This window comes from Heterocephalus glaber, unplaced genomic scaffold, assembly GCF_053883595.1.
Source record: "Heterocephalus glaber isolate CG9 unplaced genomic scaffold, H.glaber_assembly_v1.0 deba00001504, whole genome shotgun sequence".
Lineage (NCBI taxonomy): Eukaryota > Metazoa > Chordata > Mammalia > Rodentia > Bathyergidae > Heterocephalus > Heterocephalus glaber.
In genome coordinates, this window is record NW_028258324.1 from 33,980,044 (window position 1) to 33,997,581 (window position 17,538).

The window sequence follows — 17,538 nt, forward strand, 5'->3', positions numbered from 1 at the left end:
TAATTACAGAAACTGAGGGCAATTTCCTTTTGTGAGAGGGAAGAGTAAACTAGGTTTTTACTAGAAATTTCCAAAAATCACCTCAAAGTTAAATAATTAGAATCAAAATATACATAACTAAGTAAGGCTATCTCTCTGGCTAGGTTTCCCAAAGTCCAGAATATGCTTATAAAAATAGGAGCCAATAAAAGTGAGAGGATTTATAAGCCAGAAAGAATAGAGGCTGTAAATAGAGGTATGTAAAGTGAAAAACAATACTTTTAAATTTTTTTTTCAATCATGAATTCCAGACACTTGAAGTTTCTCAGATTCTGGAGAAATAAAGCTGCAAGTGGAAAACAAATTCCCATTAGAATGAAGATAAATTAATGGCCTAATAAGGAGGCTAATTAATGGGAGGAAAACCATATTCTCTTTCAAGAAGCCAAAGAGTGGGTGGACTTTGCTTTTAATTGAATGAAGAAAGCTCTTGAGGGTGGAAGAAAAGCCACAGCCTCTGAAGGGCACAACAGACCTTCCTGAGTGGAGCAGGGATTATTGGAGCAACAAAAACAGTGCATGTCACCAAGAAGAGAAAAAATGGAAAATAAAGCAGTAATAGAAATGGAAATGTGGAGAGGAGCCCCTAAAAATTCTTACTGGGGAAAAGACACATTGAAAAATAGGAGTATCAAAAACAAAAAAGGAAAGAAAAGGAAATGAGAAGAGAAAGTTACTGTGAGAGAATAGCACATTATCATTAAAGACAAATTAAGGTAGATAGACTGCACGCTTCGTGGCACCTGTTTTCCCTCATTCTAGTTGCACGTGGCCCCACCATTAGGAGATTTTCTGTGATCCACAGGAAGAATATGGGTAAATTATAATGAAAGCAAAAACAAAAACAAAAAGCCCTCATATACAACCATCAAAGAAAAACCAGGGCAGAGGGTTTAACATTTTTTGTTTGTTTGTTTTATAACCATAGGTGAGGGGAGGGGCCAGAATTTTCAATTCTACAAGTTTTTGTATCCTCAAAAAATAGCAAGTAATGCTCTCAGTTAAACACGAAGAATGAATATGTATGTTTATCTTTACTTCATTTCTTTGTCATGAAAATGGCAATAAATTCATTTAAAAGGTAAAATCTGTGAGGACAGAGAAAATGAGAGGAGTTGACACTAGATGAAAAGATGTTGACACAATTTTGGAAAATGGAAAGCAAATGGCTGAGAGGTAAATGACCTAGCCAACTACAGAATATTGAATCTGTACTGCGGGCAGGACTGGGAAGTGTGAAGGGATGCTCTTTTTTATTATAAGTTTTTTAAAAATATTTACCTTTTAACTATATATAATATATCCTTAATTTAAAAATTAAAAGTAGTAGAAAAGAATAAAATATAAAAAGGAGCTGGTAGTGAAGATAACAGAGACAAGGACAAAATTCAAAGCATGTGGAAGAAAAACCAGAAAGTTGTAAATAAGGCAAATAAACAACAGAATATGAACTTTAATTATATCTTTCATTAAGATTATGAGAAATTTTTAAAAATTAAGAAAAAGCATTTTCTATCTTAAACTTTAGCAACAGATGCCTGGCATACTTCTCTTTTTCCTTCAAGTCTGTGATACAAAGAAAGCTCTTCTATGGAGCTACAGAATCCCAAAGGCAGGTGTTTAAGCTTCTACTATACATTTATGTGCTCACTTAACAGGTATATAGGTTTTTGTTGTTTTTATACATGGCAAAGAAGAAAAATCAAGCAGAGTAAAAAGGAAAGAGGAGTAATGTATTAAATGGAATGTCAGGACTTTTTAGGGAAATAATATTCAAGCAGATCTGCAGTGCGGGAAAGAACATTCCAAGCAAAGGAGATAGCAAGTGTCAAGGCCCTGCAGGTCAGAGAACCCTGGGGACTTTCAAGAAATCTCAAGGGACTAGGGGTGTAGCTCACTGGTGGTATATTTGTCTAGAAGGTGCAAGGCAATTCCCTGGATTCTATCCCCAGTACTGGAAAAAAAGGGAGAGGAAGAAAGGAAGGAAGGAAGGAAGGAAGGAAGGAAGGAAGGAAGGAAGGAGTAGAGAGAGGGAACAGGAGGAGAGGGAAGAAAAGAAGAAAGGAAAAGAAAAGAAATCACCAGGAAGTCATTAAGTATTGCTTGAGCTTAGTAACCAGAGGACAGGGATAGAAAACAAGGTTGAGGTGAGAGATTTAATATATAAATATTAAATTGCAGTAGAGACCAACAGCAAAATACAGATTCTTCGAGACCTGGAATCAAGACACCTAGAAAACAACAACTTAGAGAAGAGAAAAACAAGTAGAGCTCCAGGAATCAAGAAAGAACCAAAGAAACTATAAACAAATTGGAGAAACTGAAGACAATACAGAGAAGAGAAGAGCCTGGAAAACTAACCCCAGCTCTCAGGAGAGGAAAGTTGTCTCCACTGACACAAGTATTGTAATTTGTTTTCTCCTAACTGGTGCTGTAGATCAAGCCCCCAGAATATTGGGCACTAAGAAGACCCTCAAATATTACACTGAATAGGATGAAAAGGAATAAAAACACCAAAATATAAGCAAACACAAGTATGCATCACAGGGAGACAGAATCTAACTAAAGAGATCTCCACAGTAGTGACAATTTTTTCACCCTAATTGATCCTCAACTTACAGTGCAAAAGCATTAGAAACATAAGAAAAAGCAACAAGATGCCCCCCAAAAACAATTGACTCCCCAAAAGCTTGATCTCATAGACACTGAAGTAGAGGAAGCCATAGGCAAAGAACTGAAAAACCAAATGGTCAAAATACTTGAAGAGATTAAAAAAAAAAAAGTATAAGCAAATGTATAAGATGTTTAAGGAGCTCAACACAGATTTCACAAAACAGATAAAGGATTTTGCCAATAAAATGTCCAACGAGGTTAAAGAAGAAACAAATAGGGCTGGGGATTTAGCTCAGTGGTTCCAGCGCCTGCCTCAAAAGTGCAAGGTCCCGAGTTTGATCCCTGGTTCCAAAAAAAAAAAAAAAAGAAGAAGAAGAAGAAACACATAGTGAACCAACTGAGTTAAGTAAGACAATACAAAATATGAATCATCATTTCAGAATAGAATAAGAAAGTATGAAAAGAAAGCAAGCAGAGATCGATGATATTAACAATTAATGGAAAGCATGGGTAGCAGATTTGACCAATGTGAGGATAGTGTCAGAAGTAAAAGACAATGTGAATGTAGTGTATTGTAAACTCAACTACAAAAACCAACCTCAGAATTACAGGAATAAAAGGAAAATTAGAAGATTCAAAAGGTATAAATTTATTCACTGAAATCATAGCAGAAAATTCCCCAAATCTAGGGAAAGAATTCAATATTCGAGTAAAAGAAGCATATGGGACCCCAAGTAGCCATGACTAGTAAAAAAATCTCTCTATGATACATAATAATCAAAATTCAAAAATTCAACAAAAGGAGAGAATACTAAAAGCTATTAGCTGTTACAGCAAGTAACCTGTAAAGGCAAGCCCATCAGAATAACTGTGTTTCTCAGCTCAAACCTTAAAGATCAGAGTAGCCTAGAGCAGTTTTTCAAGCCCTACAAGAAAGCATCTGTCAATCCAGATGTTTATATCCTGCAAAATTAGTCTTCAAACTTGATGGAGAAGTAAAGAGTTTCCATGGCAAAGAAATTCTAAAGAAATATATGAGCACTAAACCAAGATTGCAGAATTCTAGACAGACAGAGAGGGTACCAGCATCAAAGATCCCAAAGGAAAGTATATATCTGAATGGGACAGTAATTAAACAAAAGAAAAATATAAAGGAATCAGTACTGGGAAAATAATGCAATGGCAGAATTCAATAAGTACTTTGCAAAATAACTTTTAGTGTCAATTATTTCAACTCCCCAATCAAAAGACACAGACGGCAGATCAGATAAAAACACAAAATGAAATCAAAGATTGTCTACAGGAGACATAACTCATCAAAAAGGAAGTGCATAGACTAAAATAAAGCATAAAAAATGATACTCCATTCAAGAGCCTGAAAACAAGCAGGAGTAGCTATCTTATTTTCAAACAGCAGACTTCAAGCCAAAACTGATCAAAAGAGACAAAGATAGCCACTTTTGTAAATATTTATGCACCAAATGTCAGCACACTCAATTTCATAAAATGAAACTACTTGACCTAAAAAGACAAATCAACACCAATACGATCATACACCAATACAATACATAGTGGGGGACTTTAGGAGCTCACGCCCACAATTAGATAAGTCAACCAGACTCAAAAACAACAATAACAACAAGGAAACATCAGTTAAACCACATCATTGAACAAATGGACTTAATGTATCTACAGAGTGTTTCAACGAAAAACAGCAGAATACACATTTTTCTCAACAATACATGAAACTTTTTCCAAATTAGACTATATCTTAGATCATAAAGCATGCTTAGATAGAAAAAAATTGAAATAATACACTGCGTACTATCAGTTCATAGTGAAAGGAAGCTAGAAATCAGCAACAAAAGAAGCAACAGAAACACAAAAATGCACAGTTTAAATAATACATTATTGAATAATCAGTGACTCACAGAAGAAATCAAGAAGAAATAAGAAAGTTCCTAGAATAGATAACAATGGATAAATAACATACCAAAACCTACAGGACACAATGAAAGCAGTTTGAAGAGTGAAAGTTATAGCTGTAAATGCACAAATAGAAAGAGTAGAGTGATCCCAAATAACCTAATTATGTATCTCAAGGACAAGACCAATCTAAATCTGAAACTAATAGAAGGAATGAAATTATAAAGATCAGAGCCAGAAATTAATGAAATTAAAACTAAGAAAAAAGCAATACAATGGATCAGGGAATCAAAGAGTTGGTTCTTTGAAAAGATGAGAAGAGATCTGAAGTTGGTGGTGACAGGAGTGGTAAAAAGGATCAAGATATGGTTTGTATATACCAATTCCCCACAATAAATGTATTTACTATGTATCACAATAATTTTAAAAATTGTAAAAAGAAAGAAAACAAGGTCAAAGAGGCTGGATTATATGGAGTCTTTATGGGCAGGGACTTTGGGTTCTTTTCTAAGTGTGAGGAGAGCTTTGTAGGAATTTTGACAAGGGAGTGACATGACCTAACTTATTGTTATAGTGTAACTCTGACTGCAGTATAGAAAACAAGTTGAATAGAGCAAAAATGAATGTGAGGAGAGCTGTTACAAGGCTCCTGTGGTTTAGAAAAGCATTAATAAAGGCTGAGGATATAGCTCAGGAATAGAGTGTTTGGCAAATATGTGCAAGGCATTAGGGTTAATTCTTAGCACTGCAAAAAAGAGGGTATGGGGATTAGGTTAAATTAATGGTCATAGTGGTGAAGGAGAGCCAGATTTTGGATATTGAGGGTAAAGGCAACAGAAGTTGTTGATGGCTGGATGATACAAAATCATAATAAGAGTCAAAGATAACTCCAAGGTTTGGAGTATCAGCAACTCAGTGAGGGAAAGTATCATTTGCTAAGTGGGAAATACAATTGGAAAAGGAATACAATTAGGGGAAATATCAATACTTTGACTATTAGATATTCAATGAAGAAGTCACATAGGCACTATTTCCTGAGGAAGCTGACTGGAGATAACAACTGGGAAGACATCCACATGGAGTTGATACTTTTTGGTAATGAGAGAGATCACTCAGGGGTTGAGGAAATAAGAGAAGAGAGTTGAAAACAAGCAATCTGACTTTTAGAGGCTAGGAAGAGGAAGAGAATCTACAAATGGTGACAGAAGTAGAAGAAAACCAGAAGATAATCAGGGACTCTAAAGAAAGAAAACATTGAAAGATAGGAACATGCAACTTATACAGATTATGCAGCTTATGCAAAACATGCAATTTATACAGTCCACAGACCCATATCAAAAAACCATCATGTCCATATGTATGGAATTAAAATAATTGGAATTTTACTAAGTATAGTGTATATGTCCCAGAGATTTAGGGCAGCCTATGCCATGCAAAGATATTAATATTTCTGCAGTGAAATATCTGACTGTTCACTTACTAGAATAAAACTAATTAGCTTCCTATTAGACCAGTCAGATTTTATCAACAAATATGATGAGTCACAAAATTTTTCTTTTCAAAGATTTTTGGATGTCAAAACTGTGGGTAAAGGATGGTAGATCTGTGTTTGCTTTCATTACTACAGCTGCTGTTATGGTTCATGGTGGTTTGCCTGACCATTTCTTGGCATCCTAGATCTGTTTTTGTTTACAAAACAAAAAAAAGGGAGAATATAAATGTATCTCTGTGGGATTACAGACACAGATGACAGGAAAAGTCAATGAAGGATTTGCCTCCAAACTGCCAATAGTGGTTACCCTTGGAAGTTAAGAAGAAATGGGCAAGGGTTTCACTTATATGATTTTGAAAAATACTGGGATCATGGATTGATTTTGAACTTTTGGGGCTTTTAAATATTTTCTCAATGTAAAATATTTTTTAAAACCCAATTTATTTAGGAAACTACTAGTTAATTTGGGAAGGATGTTTTTATATAAACTACAAAATGAAACAAAGAATACATAATATTTATAAACACAAATAGCTTATTTTCCTTGGTTTGAGAATAAATATTTATTATATTTGCATGTTCAGTCAGCATAGAGAAAACAGCACACATTTCTCTGGTAATTCTGTCTGTGAGATAGTAAATTACCAAGCAAGTGGTTCTCAGCTTTAGGGCATAACAAAATTAAAACACTGGTGTATCTTCCAAAGGGCAAGGGAATGAAAAGAATTTCTCTAGTCTCCATCCCATGAGGTACAGGGGAGGGATGATGAAGGAACAGAACAGGGACTATTCCTAGGCTTGGGTGGCAGGCAGAGGATGATGAGCTGAGAATCTTGGCCATGGGGCACAGGCAGAAGGAGCTCAGGCTGTTGGTTTCCACCTGGGAAGAGGGAGATGTCAGAAAATTGACAAAATGAGAAGAAATATGGAGAAATTGTTTTTGTTGTTTAATACCAATTAAATCTGACTTAAAGTTAGATTATTAAATTAGAAAAGTACCCAGCTGCCATACCATGAATACTTTGTCTTCAAAGGATCTTCCTCCCCATCCTGAAAATGTGCTTTTGAAGTTTCTCAACCTGAGGGAATATTATCCTCTGTTTCTGTGTTTTTTCAGTTATGTCTGCCTTGGTTGGTTTTATTATGTCTGCAAGCATGGAAATATAATTTTAAGAATGACCTGCCTGACTCTATCTTACTTCCTTACTGAGAATTTATTTAGATTTTTATTCCAAGCACAAGGACCTGAGTTTGATCCCCGGTGCCAAAAAAAAAAAGATTTTTATTCCTGCCATACCAAAAGGCCATTTTCACTACTTTTCTGTAGCAATTTGAGCTAAACAGATTAGTTGAACAGAAGCTGTTGAATGGGAGTTGGGCACATCCTTTGCTAACTCCTACTCATCTTTCTAGTTTCCACACCTTTTCCACAGAATTTCCTTTTACCTCAGCCCCCTACCCAGCTGGCTGACCACCCACTCCCTTGGGTTATATCTGGTTAGAGTTGGTGGAAACTGAATGTAATCTGATCATTCCATGACTGGTTTAGACCTCCCTGAGTATAAAGCAAGAACAAAGCCACCCATCTGTGCTTATTCTTCACCGAGAACTTGCTTTTCCTGGCACATTCCCCCAAATTATGCCAAATACAGCTGATTCCAGAACACCACAAACAGAATTCTCACCTTCAGAATGATCAAGTTACTCAGCAAAGCCTTCTCTCACTTCTTCCACTGTTTTTGAAATTGAAAGGAACCCAACTGTCTCTAAGGATAAAAATGAAAACAAACATAAAATTAAACCAGTCTTCCATCACAAAGAGTGAAGGAAATTGGACATTTTTTAATATTAGAAATTTAAAACAGAGGGTGAGCTCATTTATATTTTCATTCTGACATTTACCTTCTCAGTGGGAGTACAATTAAGCCATATTTTACTCCCATTTGAGGTGACCTTTATCTGAAAATGTTGTAGAATTCTCTATAGATCATCTTCGCCACCAATCAATAGAGAGTTAAGGATCCAGGAACATTAGTTCTTCCTCCCCTGGACCACTCCCTCCAAATGACGCTTGTGATAGGAACCTCCTACGTGAGAACTTTGAGCTCCTACTGTCCTGCCTACTGGCCATCTTGCCCCACTCTGGGCCATTTCCACAGAGCTGGTAAAGAGATCTTTCTTCCTTACACATTTAACAGTGTCAGCCCCTGTGAGAAATAGGCCTTTCAATGGCTCCAGATAGCCCTCAGAATTAAGTCAAAACTCTAGAGGTAATATGTTGCCAGATTCCTTCGTGATGTGACCTGCTCACTCCTCCCTATCTCAGTGCTGCTCTCTCCTTCCCTGGTGTGCCTGCATCCAAGTCATACTGAGCCATATTCAATGAAAGCACATTAAAATTCTCCAACAATCCAGCCTTCCTCCTTCCCAAATTGCTGAAAACAATCTAACCACAAGTGATGATTCTTTTCATGTATGATGGAATTTTCCACTAATGTGTCTACTGACTGTAGCCACATCCACATGTCCTTCTGTCATGCCCTGTCACACTCCACTCCTGAAATAGCAATCTCCTAAATTTGCAAGTATTCTATTTCCATTTTTTACCCTATCACTGAATAAATTATAACATCTGAACTGTCTATTGAGTTGTAACCTCAATTCTATAGGAGAAGGTAATGGTATCAGAGAGCATGAAGATATTATGAGAGTCTCCTAAGATTTCATAGTGTTTTGGCACAGGCAAAAATAAAAACTCCAATTTTGGATCCTGTTTTCAGTTCAGAGCTCCTTCTGGTTTGAGAAATAATAGAAGGAGAATTAATCCTTTCTTTTGAAAGTTATTAAGCTTTGAAGAACAATGAGTTTCAAAGCAGTGGGCCCCACACTGAGACAGTCAGCAGCCCTTCCCCAAACTCCAGTTTACTGGTCATTCACTCTCTTGGGAATATGTCTAATTAGAGTTGGTGGAAATTGTGTAATCTGAGAATTCCATGACAGGTTCAGACCTCACTGATTTCAAAGCATCAGTATAAAGTTCTACCTGGAATCTGATGGCATCTTGCTACTTTTGTACTTGCTTTTGGGACATCTTTGGTTCATACCACCACCTTTTCACTTTCTCCTTGTCACTTGCCTAAACAGCTTCTTTCAAAGTGACTTGCTTTATGGATGTTTTCAGTGGAGCACTATCCTTTTCCTTTGAGACTTAAATTTAATTTTAGTAAATTAATTTTACTTTTCTCTTAATGAGAGCACATCACATTCCCCATTGCTTCATTTATCATTTTATATTCCTGCACCTGTCATTCATGTGACCAACTTGTTGACCTCATTATTCATTGCTATTCATTTTTTCTTTTATGTATTCTAATACAATTAATTCCTTCTCATGGTTTTCTTAATCAAGGGTATTATTATATTAATTTATTGAAAGTCACTTGAATATGATCATTTCACCATATTTTTCCAGCTTACTCTACTAGTGGACAGGAAACGTAATGCACTGGAAGTTGACTTTTCTTCTTTTTTCTTTTAAAAGAAAGTCTAGATTAATATAATTTAGAACCCCTGGTCAAAATGAAATGAAAATGTCTTACTACTTTTGATTCCCTCCATGTCCTAGGAACAAAATGACTCTCTCATGTTTGACATAATGAGGTAGACAACTAATTTAGACACAAACAACATGAAGCAGGGTTCTGGGGGCACCTAGGTTATTGTCATCAGGTTTCACAACCAGCCTGAGCGTCACTGTCTTTTTTTAGCAAATATAATTGTTGGGAGCCATAAATTACATGACAACTTCTATAGCTCTTTCTTCCTTTTCCTCTCTAGTCTCCCTTTCCCCTGCCTTTTCAATAAGCATTTCAGGTAGAGTTAATGAGAACCAGGTGATAAAGACACAGACACCTTTGATTTCCAACTCAACAATAAAAATAACTGGAATCAACTAATTAACCCATGATTCTTTTGAAAATGTGAATATGAAGATCATATATGCATGTAAATAATACATGTGAATGATAAAACATGCAGCTGGTTGTATAGACAATTACTGTGCTAATCTGAAATTGCTTTATATTCTTCTATTTTGATTACCAAATTTAGAATTGAGTAGAGTCCTGGTCATAGTCATGAAAAACTCAAATACAAGGAGATACTACTTTCCCTGATACTTTTTCATTTAGTTTCACTGATGTTGGATTAATCAGTAAACTCTTAGGGAACATGTTTTCCATATTGTTTTTAATGAACAAACTAACTTGATGAAAATTCATTTTGAGCTGACAAATTCTGTAGCACAATCATTTTATTTTATTTATTTATTTATTTTTCTAGTACCAGGGACTGAACTCAGGACCTTGCACTAGCTAGGCAGGTACAGTGCCCCTGAACTATATCCCTGGCCCCACACAACCATTTTAATTGTATTCATTTATTAAGACAACTTTGACTTGTTTACTTTTCAAAAACTTTTTAAACATCATGCAGATGTCAGGATATTGGGAAGATTCAAGACCTAATTTTTACTATGAGCCTTGAAGGAACTTTGATGAATTTCAGAGATGAAAGATGAGCAACTCCTCAACTAAACTGTAGAATCTCTGAATTTGAAGGGACTTTAAGGATATATAGTTCAGTCACACACTTAAAGGTTAAATTTGATTCAGGACATCCCTGCCAAATAAGAAGTATCCTATAGACAGCTCTGACCATTAAAAAGTTCTTTTTTACTTAAACCCTATAGCTTCCACCCTTGGATCCAGATTCTGTTATGGAAATAAAACACAGTTACAGGGCTGAAAACTTTTTGAAATCAAGGACTGTGCTATGGTTTGGATGTTGAACATCCCCCAAAGACCCTAAAGGTTAAAAGATTAGTCCCCAGGGTAGTGCTGCTAAGAGGTGATAGAACTGCTAGGAGTGGGGTTTAGTGGAAGATCCTTAGATTATTGGGATATGATTAAAAAGGGATTGTGGCACCCCACCCAGTCTTTTGTGTTTCCTGGCTCATGATATCAGCAATTTCCTCTTCCCTGTGTCTCTCCCATATGTGCAACCCTTGCTAGAGTCCCATAGCAATGGGGCTGCCTGATCTTGGACTGAAACCTTCAGAACCATGAGCCAAAATAAACCTTTTCTCTGTGTAAGTTATTATCTCAGGTATTTTGTTATAGTAACACAAAGCTGATTAATACAGACTATATCTACCATAGCTTTTAGTAACTTGATAAATGATTGATGAATTAGTTAAAAGCAGATGTTTCTCTTTTGGGGGGAATATTACCTTACAAAATAGCAAATTGTCAGTGTATTTAAGATCCACTGAGAAAGCATCATATAAGTAACTGATTTATTGCTTAAATGTTATAGCCGATATATTTTGTTATTCTTTAAATCTTAAAATCCACATAATTTTACATATTTGACTTATGAAGTGCCATGTGCCCTCACTATATTTATATTTATATTTAATGACCCTGCAGATATTAACTGTTAGATATCACATGTGCAGAATATACTGTCTGAAACAGGGGGTAGAGAAGTTGAAACCTGCTGATAAAGTCACTAGAAGTCCTAGGTTTTGTCAGCTCCACCACTACCATCTGAGTGACCCTAGGTAGGTCACTAAACCTCTCTGGTTCTTGGTTCATCTTCTACAAATGGCAAAGGTTGAAACAAATGCTCTTTTAAAGTTCTTTTCAGCTTCCTAGATTGTGTTTTTGACTTGTCTGTCCAGTGACTTCTGATTTCCAGCTCAATTCTCACTTTATATGGCCAGTAACTGTCTACTTGCGTACACTGTATAAAGCCAAGGGTGTTCCCCCTCTCTTTTCAGAACACTGTTCTTCAGGAAACAGTGCGCAGAGAGTGTGAAGAACGCTTTGAACTGACAGAGGCATTGATCCAAGCCAGAGAACAGCTCCTGGAGCTCAGGAAGCTCCATGGAAGCTTACCGTTGTCATCATGTCCCCACAGCAAGGGCAGCCTAACCTCTTCTGTCGCAGCCGTCGGTAATCATAGAGAGTGAAGCCCTGTAAGACTGAACTCTGAAAAAGGAATCAGAATTCCCAGCCTGCACAGAGCATCAAACCCCATCACTTCCCCAACCTCAGATAAGCCCAAGAGGACCAGCAACTCAGGTGTGCCAGTGCTCGCCGCCGCACCAAATTCTCCCAGGGGCAAGGCGTCTTCAGTAAATGAGACCAGACAGAGATTGGCTGCCGTTCTTCGGAGGAGGCTGAGTCAGCAGCGATTGATCCAGGGTCAGGAGCAGCTCCACACAGCGTGCACTTCTTTCACAGAGATTCACTGCACCCGAGGGCGACAAAGATCAAATACGTCTGTAGATATATTTAACAAAGGAATGTAAAGAGAAAATCCTGAAGCCGTATTTTCCAAAAAGTCTTTAAAATTGCAATAGATAATGAAGTTGTAGGTATTCCAGAGGGTCCATTTCTACTTTTATGTATTATGTGCATTTCAATGAGTTCTATGAATATATTCTTTTAGAGATTACAGGTAAAAAGAATTTCCTTCATGGCATCTTTCCTTTCTTTTTTCATTTTTGCATCATTACAATCAGAACTTTTCTACCAAAATTAGATTAGGTTAGTTTTATTGGTGTTTGTTCATTTGTTTGTTGAGCTAAGTAGGTTAAATAGACGTAGTAAGCATTCCAATAGAAAAGAAAAGAAAGCACTTTAGTCCTTAATTAATTTCCAAAGTGCTGAGTTCAGATATTCACAGGGCTCAGCAGCAGCAGCAGCAAAAGCATCTTTACTTCACCTTGCAATTTAATTGGTTAATCTAATTTCTTTTTAGATTAGGTGGGAAGTAATATAGAAATATTCAGGACAGTCTTCTCTGAGAGTGTACAAAAAGAGATAATATTTCCAATTCAAGGAAAAGGTGGTTTACTTCTCAAAGTATGAAGATTGTTTGGAAAACAAAGAGTCTGACCATGGAAATATTACTTAGTAGTGCTACACCAAAAGATACGAGAATGGGGTTTCTCTCCATAAACAGGAGCACATTTTTGTTTAAAATGTGACTTGACTTAGATCTTCCATCTGACTGCATCATGCAGATCCATTCCCATTTTGGAATAAGAGTCACACATGTGAAATACGGTACATAAAACTCTCTCCTATTTATCTTACCTACTGATGAGAGAATCCAAAGCTACTTGAGATCCTCCCATGTGAAAAAAAGTAAAGTTATTAAGCAAAATCAAGTTTATCTCTAATCTTTCAAAGGATTAGTCTGATCTACCAGTGAAATATTTTAACTTTAAAAAATTCCATATGAAGTCCACTGATTTTCCTGACAAGTTTAAGAAAGAAGACATCTTACATTAAGGGTTAGAATGCTTATTTTGTTTTACAGGGATTGTTGTTTTTTGTAATGGCCTTTAACAAGAAATCACAACATTATAGAACAGTGGCATATTTTAGATGGTTATCCTAGCCACCTCTTTGCAGATGAGGAATAGACCCCCAAAGGGACTGTGACTTGGATAAGGTAATGCAGCTAGTTTGTGACAGGTTGAACCAGAACCACCTTCACTGATCTCAGTCTTCCTGCCTCACTAAAAGGTTCCCAAGCCTCCATCATGATTTTGGTCAATAGCACCTACACGGTATTTAATTAATAGTTTAAAGTATACTCACTTTTTAAACTGAAATTTGTGTAAGAAGGAAGAATGAATCAGGGAAAAATAACTATAATGAGTTCGATTTGCTAGTTATATTTTGGGAATGCTCTTAAAACAAATATTCATGTATTAAAATAATACATATACCATACATTTCCACATCCTTATATTATCTTGCATAATTTCAGTAGGGGTCCACTGCCCTACCCCTCCTTATCTCTGATCTATTTGATGTTTAAATTACAAGTACTTGTCACATAAACTAGATGGCAAAAGCTAGTGAAAGCATAGGAGAGTACCTTGGGAAACAGCTTTTGTTACCAGGTTAGACTTGCTTTTTTCAGTCTTGTGATTCCAGCTGTCCTTTCAGGAGCCAGAAGGATGCAGCAGTACTCTTCATTTTCCCTAAATTATGAACATATTTTGATATATAAAGTCACACATAAGCTTTTTAAAAGTGATATAAAGACTATTTTAGCAAAATAGTTTGAAACCTAGCTTCTCAGTTTTATTGTTATGCTCTTGCTTTACAATGAGTAATTCTGTGAATAATCACTCTGAGAATAGTATCATGATCTGCCGAGAGGTTGTATTATAGACCATAGTATGTAAAAGAAGTAATTGTATGGATAAACAGGTAATATGTACGTTTATTTCAACCTACACTGTTTTAATGGTACAAATTAAGCAATGTGTTTATCTTTTTTCAGAATTTTTTTCAAAAATAGTATTAGATTATGTAACTAGATGTTAAGAACACAATGAACTCCTGTCATAAAGCAATGTTAAGAAAGTAGTTAATATGGGAAAATAACATTCTAAAATGCATTTAATGGATATTAAATCAAACACTTTCAATTTCTCTATAAAACACATGTTTTCCATGACCTCAGTGGAAGGATTTATAGGTTTTAAGAGAAAAAATGCCATAGAAAGTATTACTTAGAGAATTATAACCGCCTTTGTTTTTCATCTTGAACTGGTATGGGTGGACAAAGATGGAAGGGAAATCTGTAACAGAGTTTTCAAGCAGTTCTTTGCAATCTCATTGAAAAATGCTAAATTATAGTTGTTCAGAACTACTTAAATTACATTTTCTTGCAGTGGAATGGCCTGGAAGAGACACTAACATAATAATTATGTAAGACTAAGATCTTTTAATATTTTATTAATCTAAAAATGTTTTTGTAATATTACAAATCAATTGTAGAGAATTTCTTTGATTATGGAACAATTTTTTTCAAGCTTTACCTTTTAAAATTCATATGATTATTAAAATATTATACTAATAGATCAACCTAATGTTTTAAAAGGCTTAACACACTGTAGCTAAAAATTCCAACCTGTGGCTGTCATAGCCAAGTTTCAACTTGGTTGGCTTTGGGATCTGCATGGGGGACTGGTGAAGCACATCTGAGTGTGTCTGAGTTGATCGTGGAGGTGGGGCCTTGGGGTCTATATCTGGTTTCTCCGTCTTCCTCCCTGCCACTAATCCTGTGCTCTGCTTCCTGGCTGCCTTGAGTTAAGCAGCTTTGCTCCACCACATACTTCTACCATGATGTTTCTGCCTTGGAACCAGCTAACCAGGGACTGAATCCCCTGAAACTGAGCTAACTTAAACCATTCCTCCTTTCAATTGTGGGTGTCAAGTATTATATTTCAGCATCAGAAAGCTAACTAAATATACCAACCATTCTGCTGTAACTTATGGAGCACAGGAAATCAATTTGATATGTGCTGAAAGTTCACAAATCCTAAAATCATGGATTGTTAAACTTTTTAGTTCTCATATTTTAAAAAAAGAATGTACAGTGCATCTTGCATAGTACACCTGTAATAGTCCCCAAACCAAGAAACAATTATGGTATCATTCTTAAAGTGACATTGATGGTATCTTAAAAAAAGATTTGACATTTCTTCTTGAAATTAGCAACTCTAGGTAGTAACAAATTGTGAAGCCAATGTTATACTTTTGCCTTTTTATAATTAATTATATCATCTTTGTATATTCTGAAGTTTACATGTAGAACTTTCTTAACAATATAACAGTTGGATATGGAACACTTTCCTATGGTAATATTCACCATGATTTTATAAGTCATAAGATTTTCCTCTTCTCCAATGGTCATATACCCTAGCCCTTTATGTCCTTTATGTCCTTTAAATGTCCTTTAATAAAAATTTAGCAGACATTTATTAGTCCCCCAATAAATAAGAGAATAATTGGTCACAGAGTAATTGTGTAGTACTTGTTTCCCCAAACAAGTAATATAGGATATTAATAAATAATTTTAAGCCAGTTTCTAATCATCTTGAGCCATACATTAACATTAAAGATGTTACTTATTTACTCAACAGGTACAGACAACTGAAGAAATGTTGTAAGAGCCACAAAGATAAATAAGACATATTACAGATTCTCAAGAATTGTATAGTAAAAGGAAAGGGGAAAAAACATACTTAGAAATTATAGGGCAGGGGCCAGGGATTTAGCTCAGTGGCACCACACCTGCCTGGTAAGTGTAAGGTCCTGAGTTTGATTCCTGGTACTGGGGAGGAAAAAAAAAAAATGAGAAGAAAGAAATTATAGGGCAGAAGGTGTTGTTGGGTAAAGAACAGGATTGAGACCAAGGTGGATGACCTCTACTTCTTGGCAAGAGAATTGGTATTTTCAATGTGTCTTGAAGAATGAGTAGAATCTTATGAAGAAAGCATACCAGGTAGAGGAAATAGGTAGATGTTTGCACAAATGGGAAGTATAAAAAACATTTGGTGAGGGCCAGGGATTTAGCTCAATGGTTCCGTTGCCTGCCTCGCAAGCAAAAGGTCCTGAGTTCAATCCCTGGTACCAAACAAACAAACAAACAAAAACATTTGGTGAAATAGTGGGAACCTGAAAAAGTAGTTTGATCTACTGGATCGAGTTGAATTAGGGCCCTGTGCAGGCTTTTGACTGGGAGTAGCATGAGCTCTGTTGAAATATGGAACCACTGTCTTAGCAGTGCTGTATTGGAGTAACTGTGAAATGGACAGGCTGGAAATGGAACACCAGTTGGCTGACTAGTATGATGCTCCAGACAAGAGATAATGAAGTTCTGAATAAAGATATTGATTTTGGGAATAAATAGGAGGTATCTGATTTAAATTGTGTTCATGGAAGGGAAAAGATTTTTTTCCCCTGCTAAATGCAATTTGAAACCATTACCATTGCCACCTTAGCAGGGTGCATTTTATGAGATTGGCTCCAATTAAAGGACTATCCTCTATTTAAGAATACAACCTCTCTGAAAAATGTGAAATAGTAGGAACTACATTTTCATTTGGGCAACAGATAACCCCATTCATAAGACTCTACATTCACTAGAACTCTCCTTAAAGGAAAATACAAATCTGAATAATGTTCTAAGAACTATAAAGGAACAGCATGGAAACTGACATTAAAAATAAATATTATCTTGTCTCACAGAATGCAAAGTACAACTAAACATGGAAATTTGGGAGTAATGCAGTACAATAAAACTTCTTTCTGATTTTTGCTAACCATTTAGGAGGGAAAATATAGATGATAGCAGCTAAAATAAAAATAATGGTTATCTGTAAATCTTTACAGTTTATAGTCCTGAGGGACCTGATGCCTCACTTGGTCTAGATCTGTATCACTTTACAGAAGTAGATAATAGTTCACTTAGATATTAAATAATTTTCTAATCACCTAGCTGCATAGAGCAGACTTGATGCAAGAGTCTGGCCCTCCAACTTCTGGCCTGCACATCTCATTTGTAGACAGGAAGAACAGTGTCAGGGCTCT

General features: G+C 36.0%; 1 protein-coding gene and 1 long non-coding RNA gene across 2 annotated transcripts in view; one reads left to right on the plus strand and one right to left on the minus strand.

The window, feature by feature from the left end:
* Positions 1 to 12,446, plus strand: part of Lekr1 (leucine, glutamate and lysine rich 1) — a 218,895-nt gene extending 206,449 nt beyond the window's left edge. Inside the window, 1 exon segment of the mRNA XM_087186421.1 lies at positions 11,913 to 12,446. Within this exon segment, the coding sequence (XP_087042547.1) occupies positions 11,913 to 12,446 (534 nt within the window).
* LOC110347877 (uncharacterized) lies at positions 6,619 to 12,205 on the minus strand. The gene is made up of 4 exons (XR_015440904.1): positions 12,031 to 12,205; positions 7,756 to 7,836; positions 7,083 to 7,217; positions 6,619 to 6,950 (listed from the first exon to the last, which is right to left on the minus strand). It is a non-coding gene; the product is annotated as an uncharacterized LOC110347877 (long non-coding RNA).
* Positions 12,447 to 17,538: the final 5,092 nt, after the last annotated feature.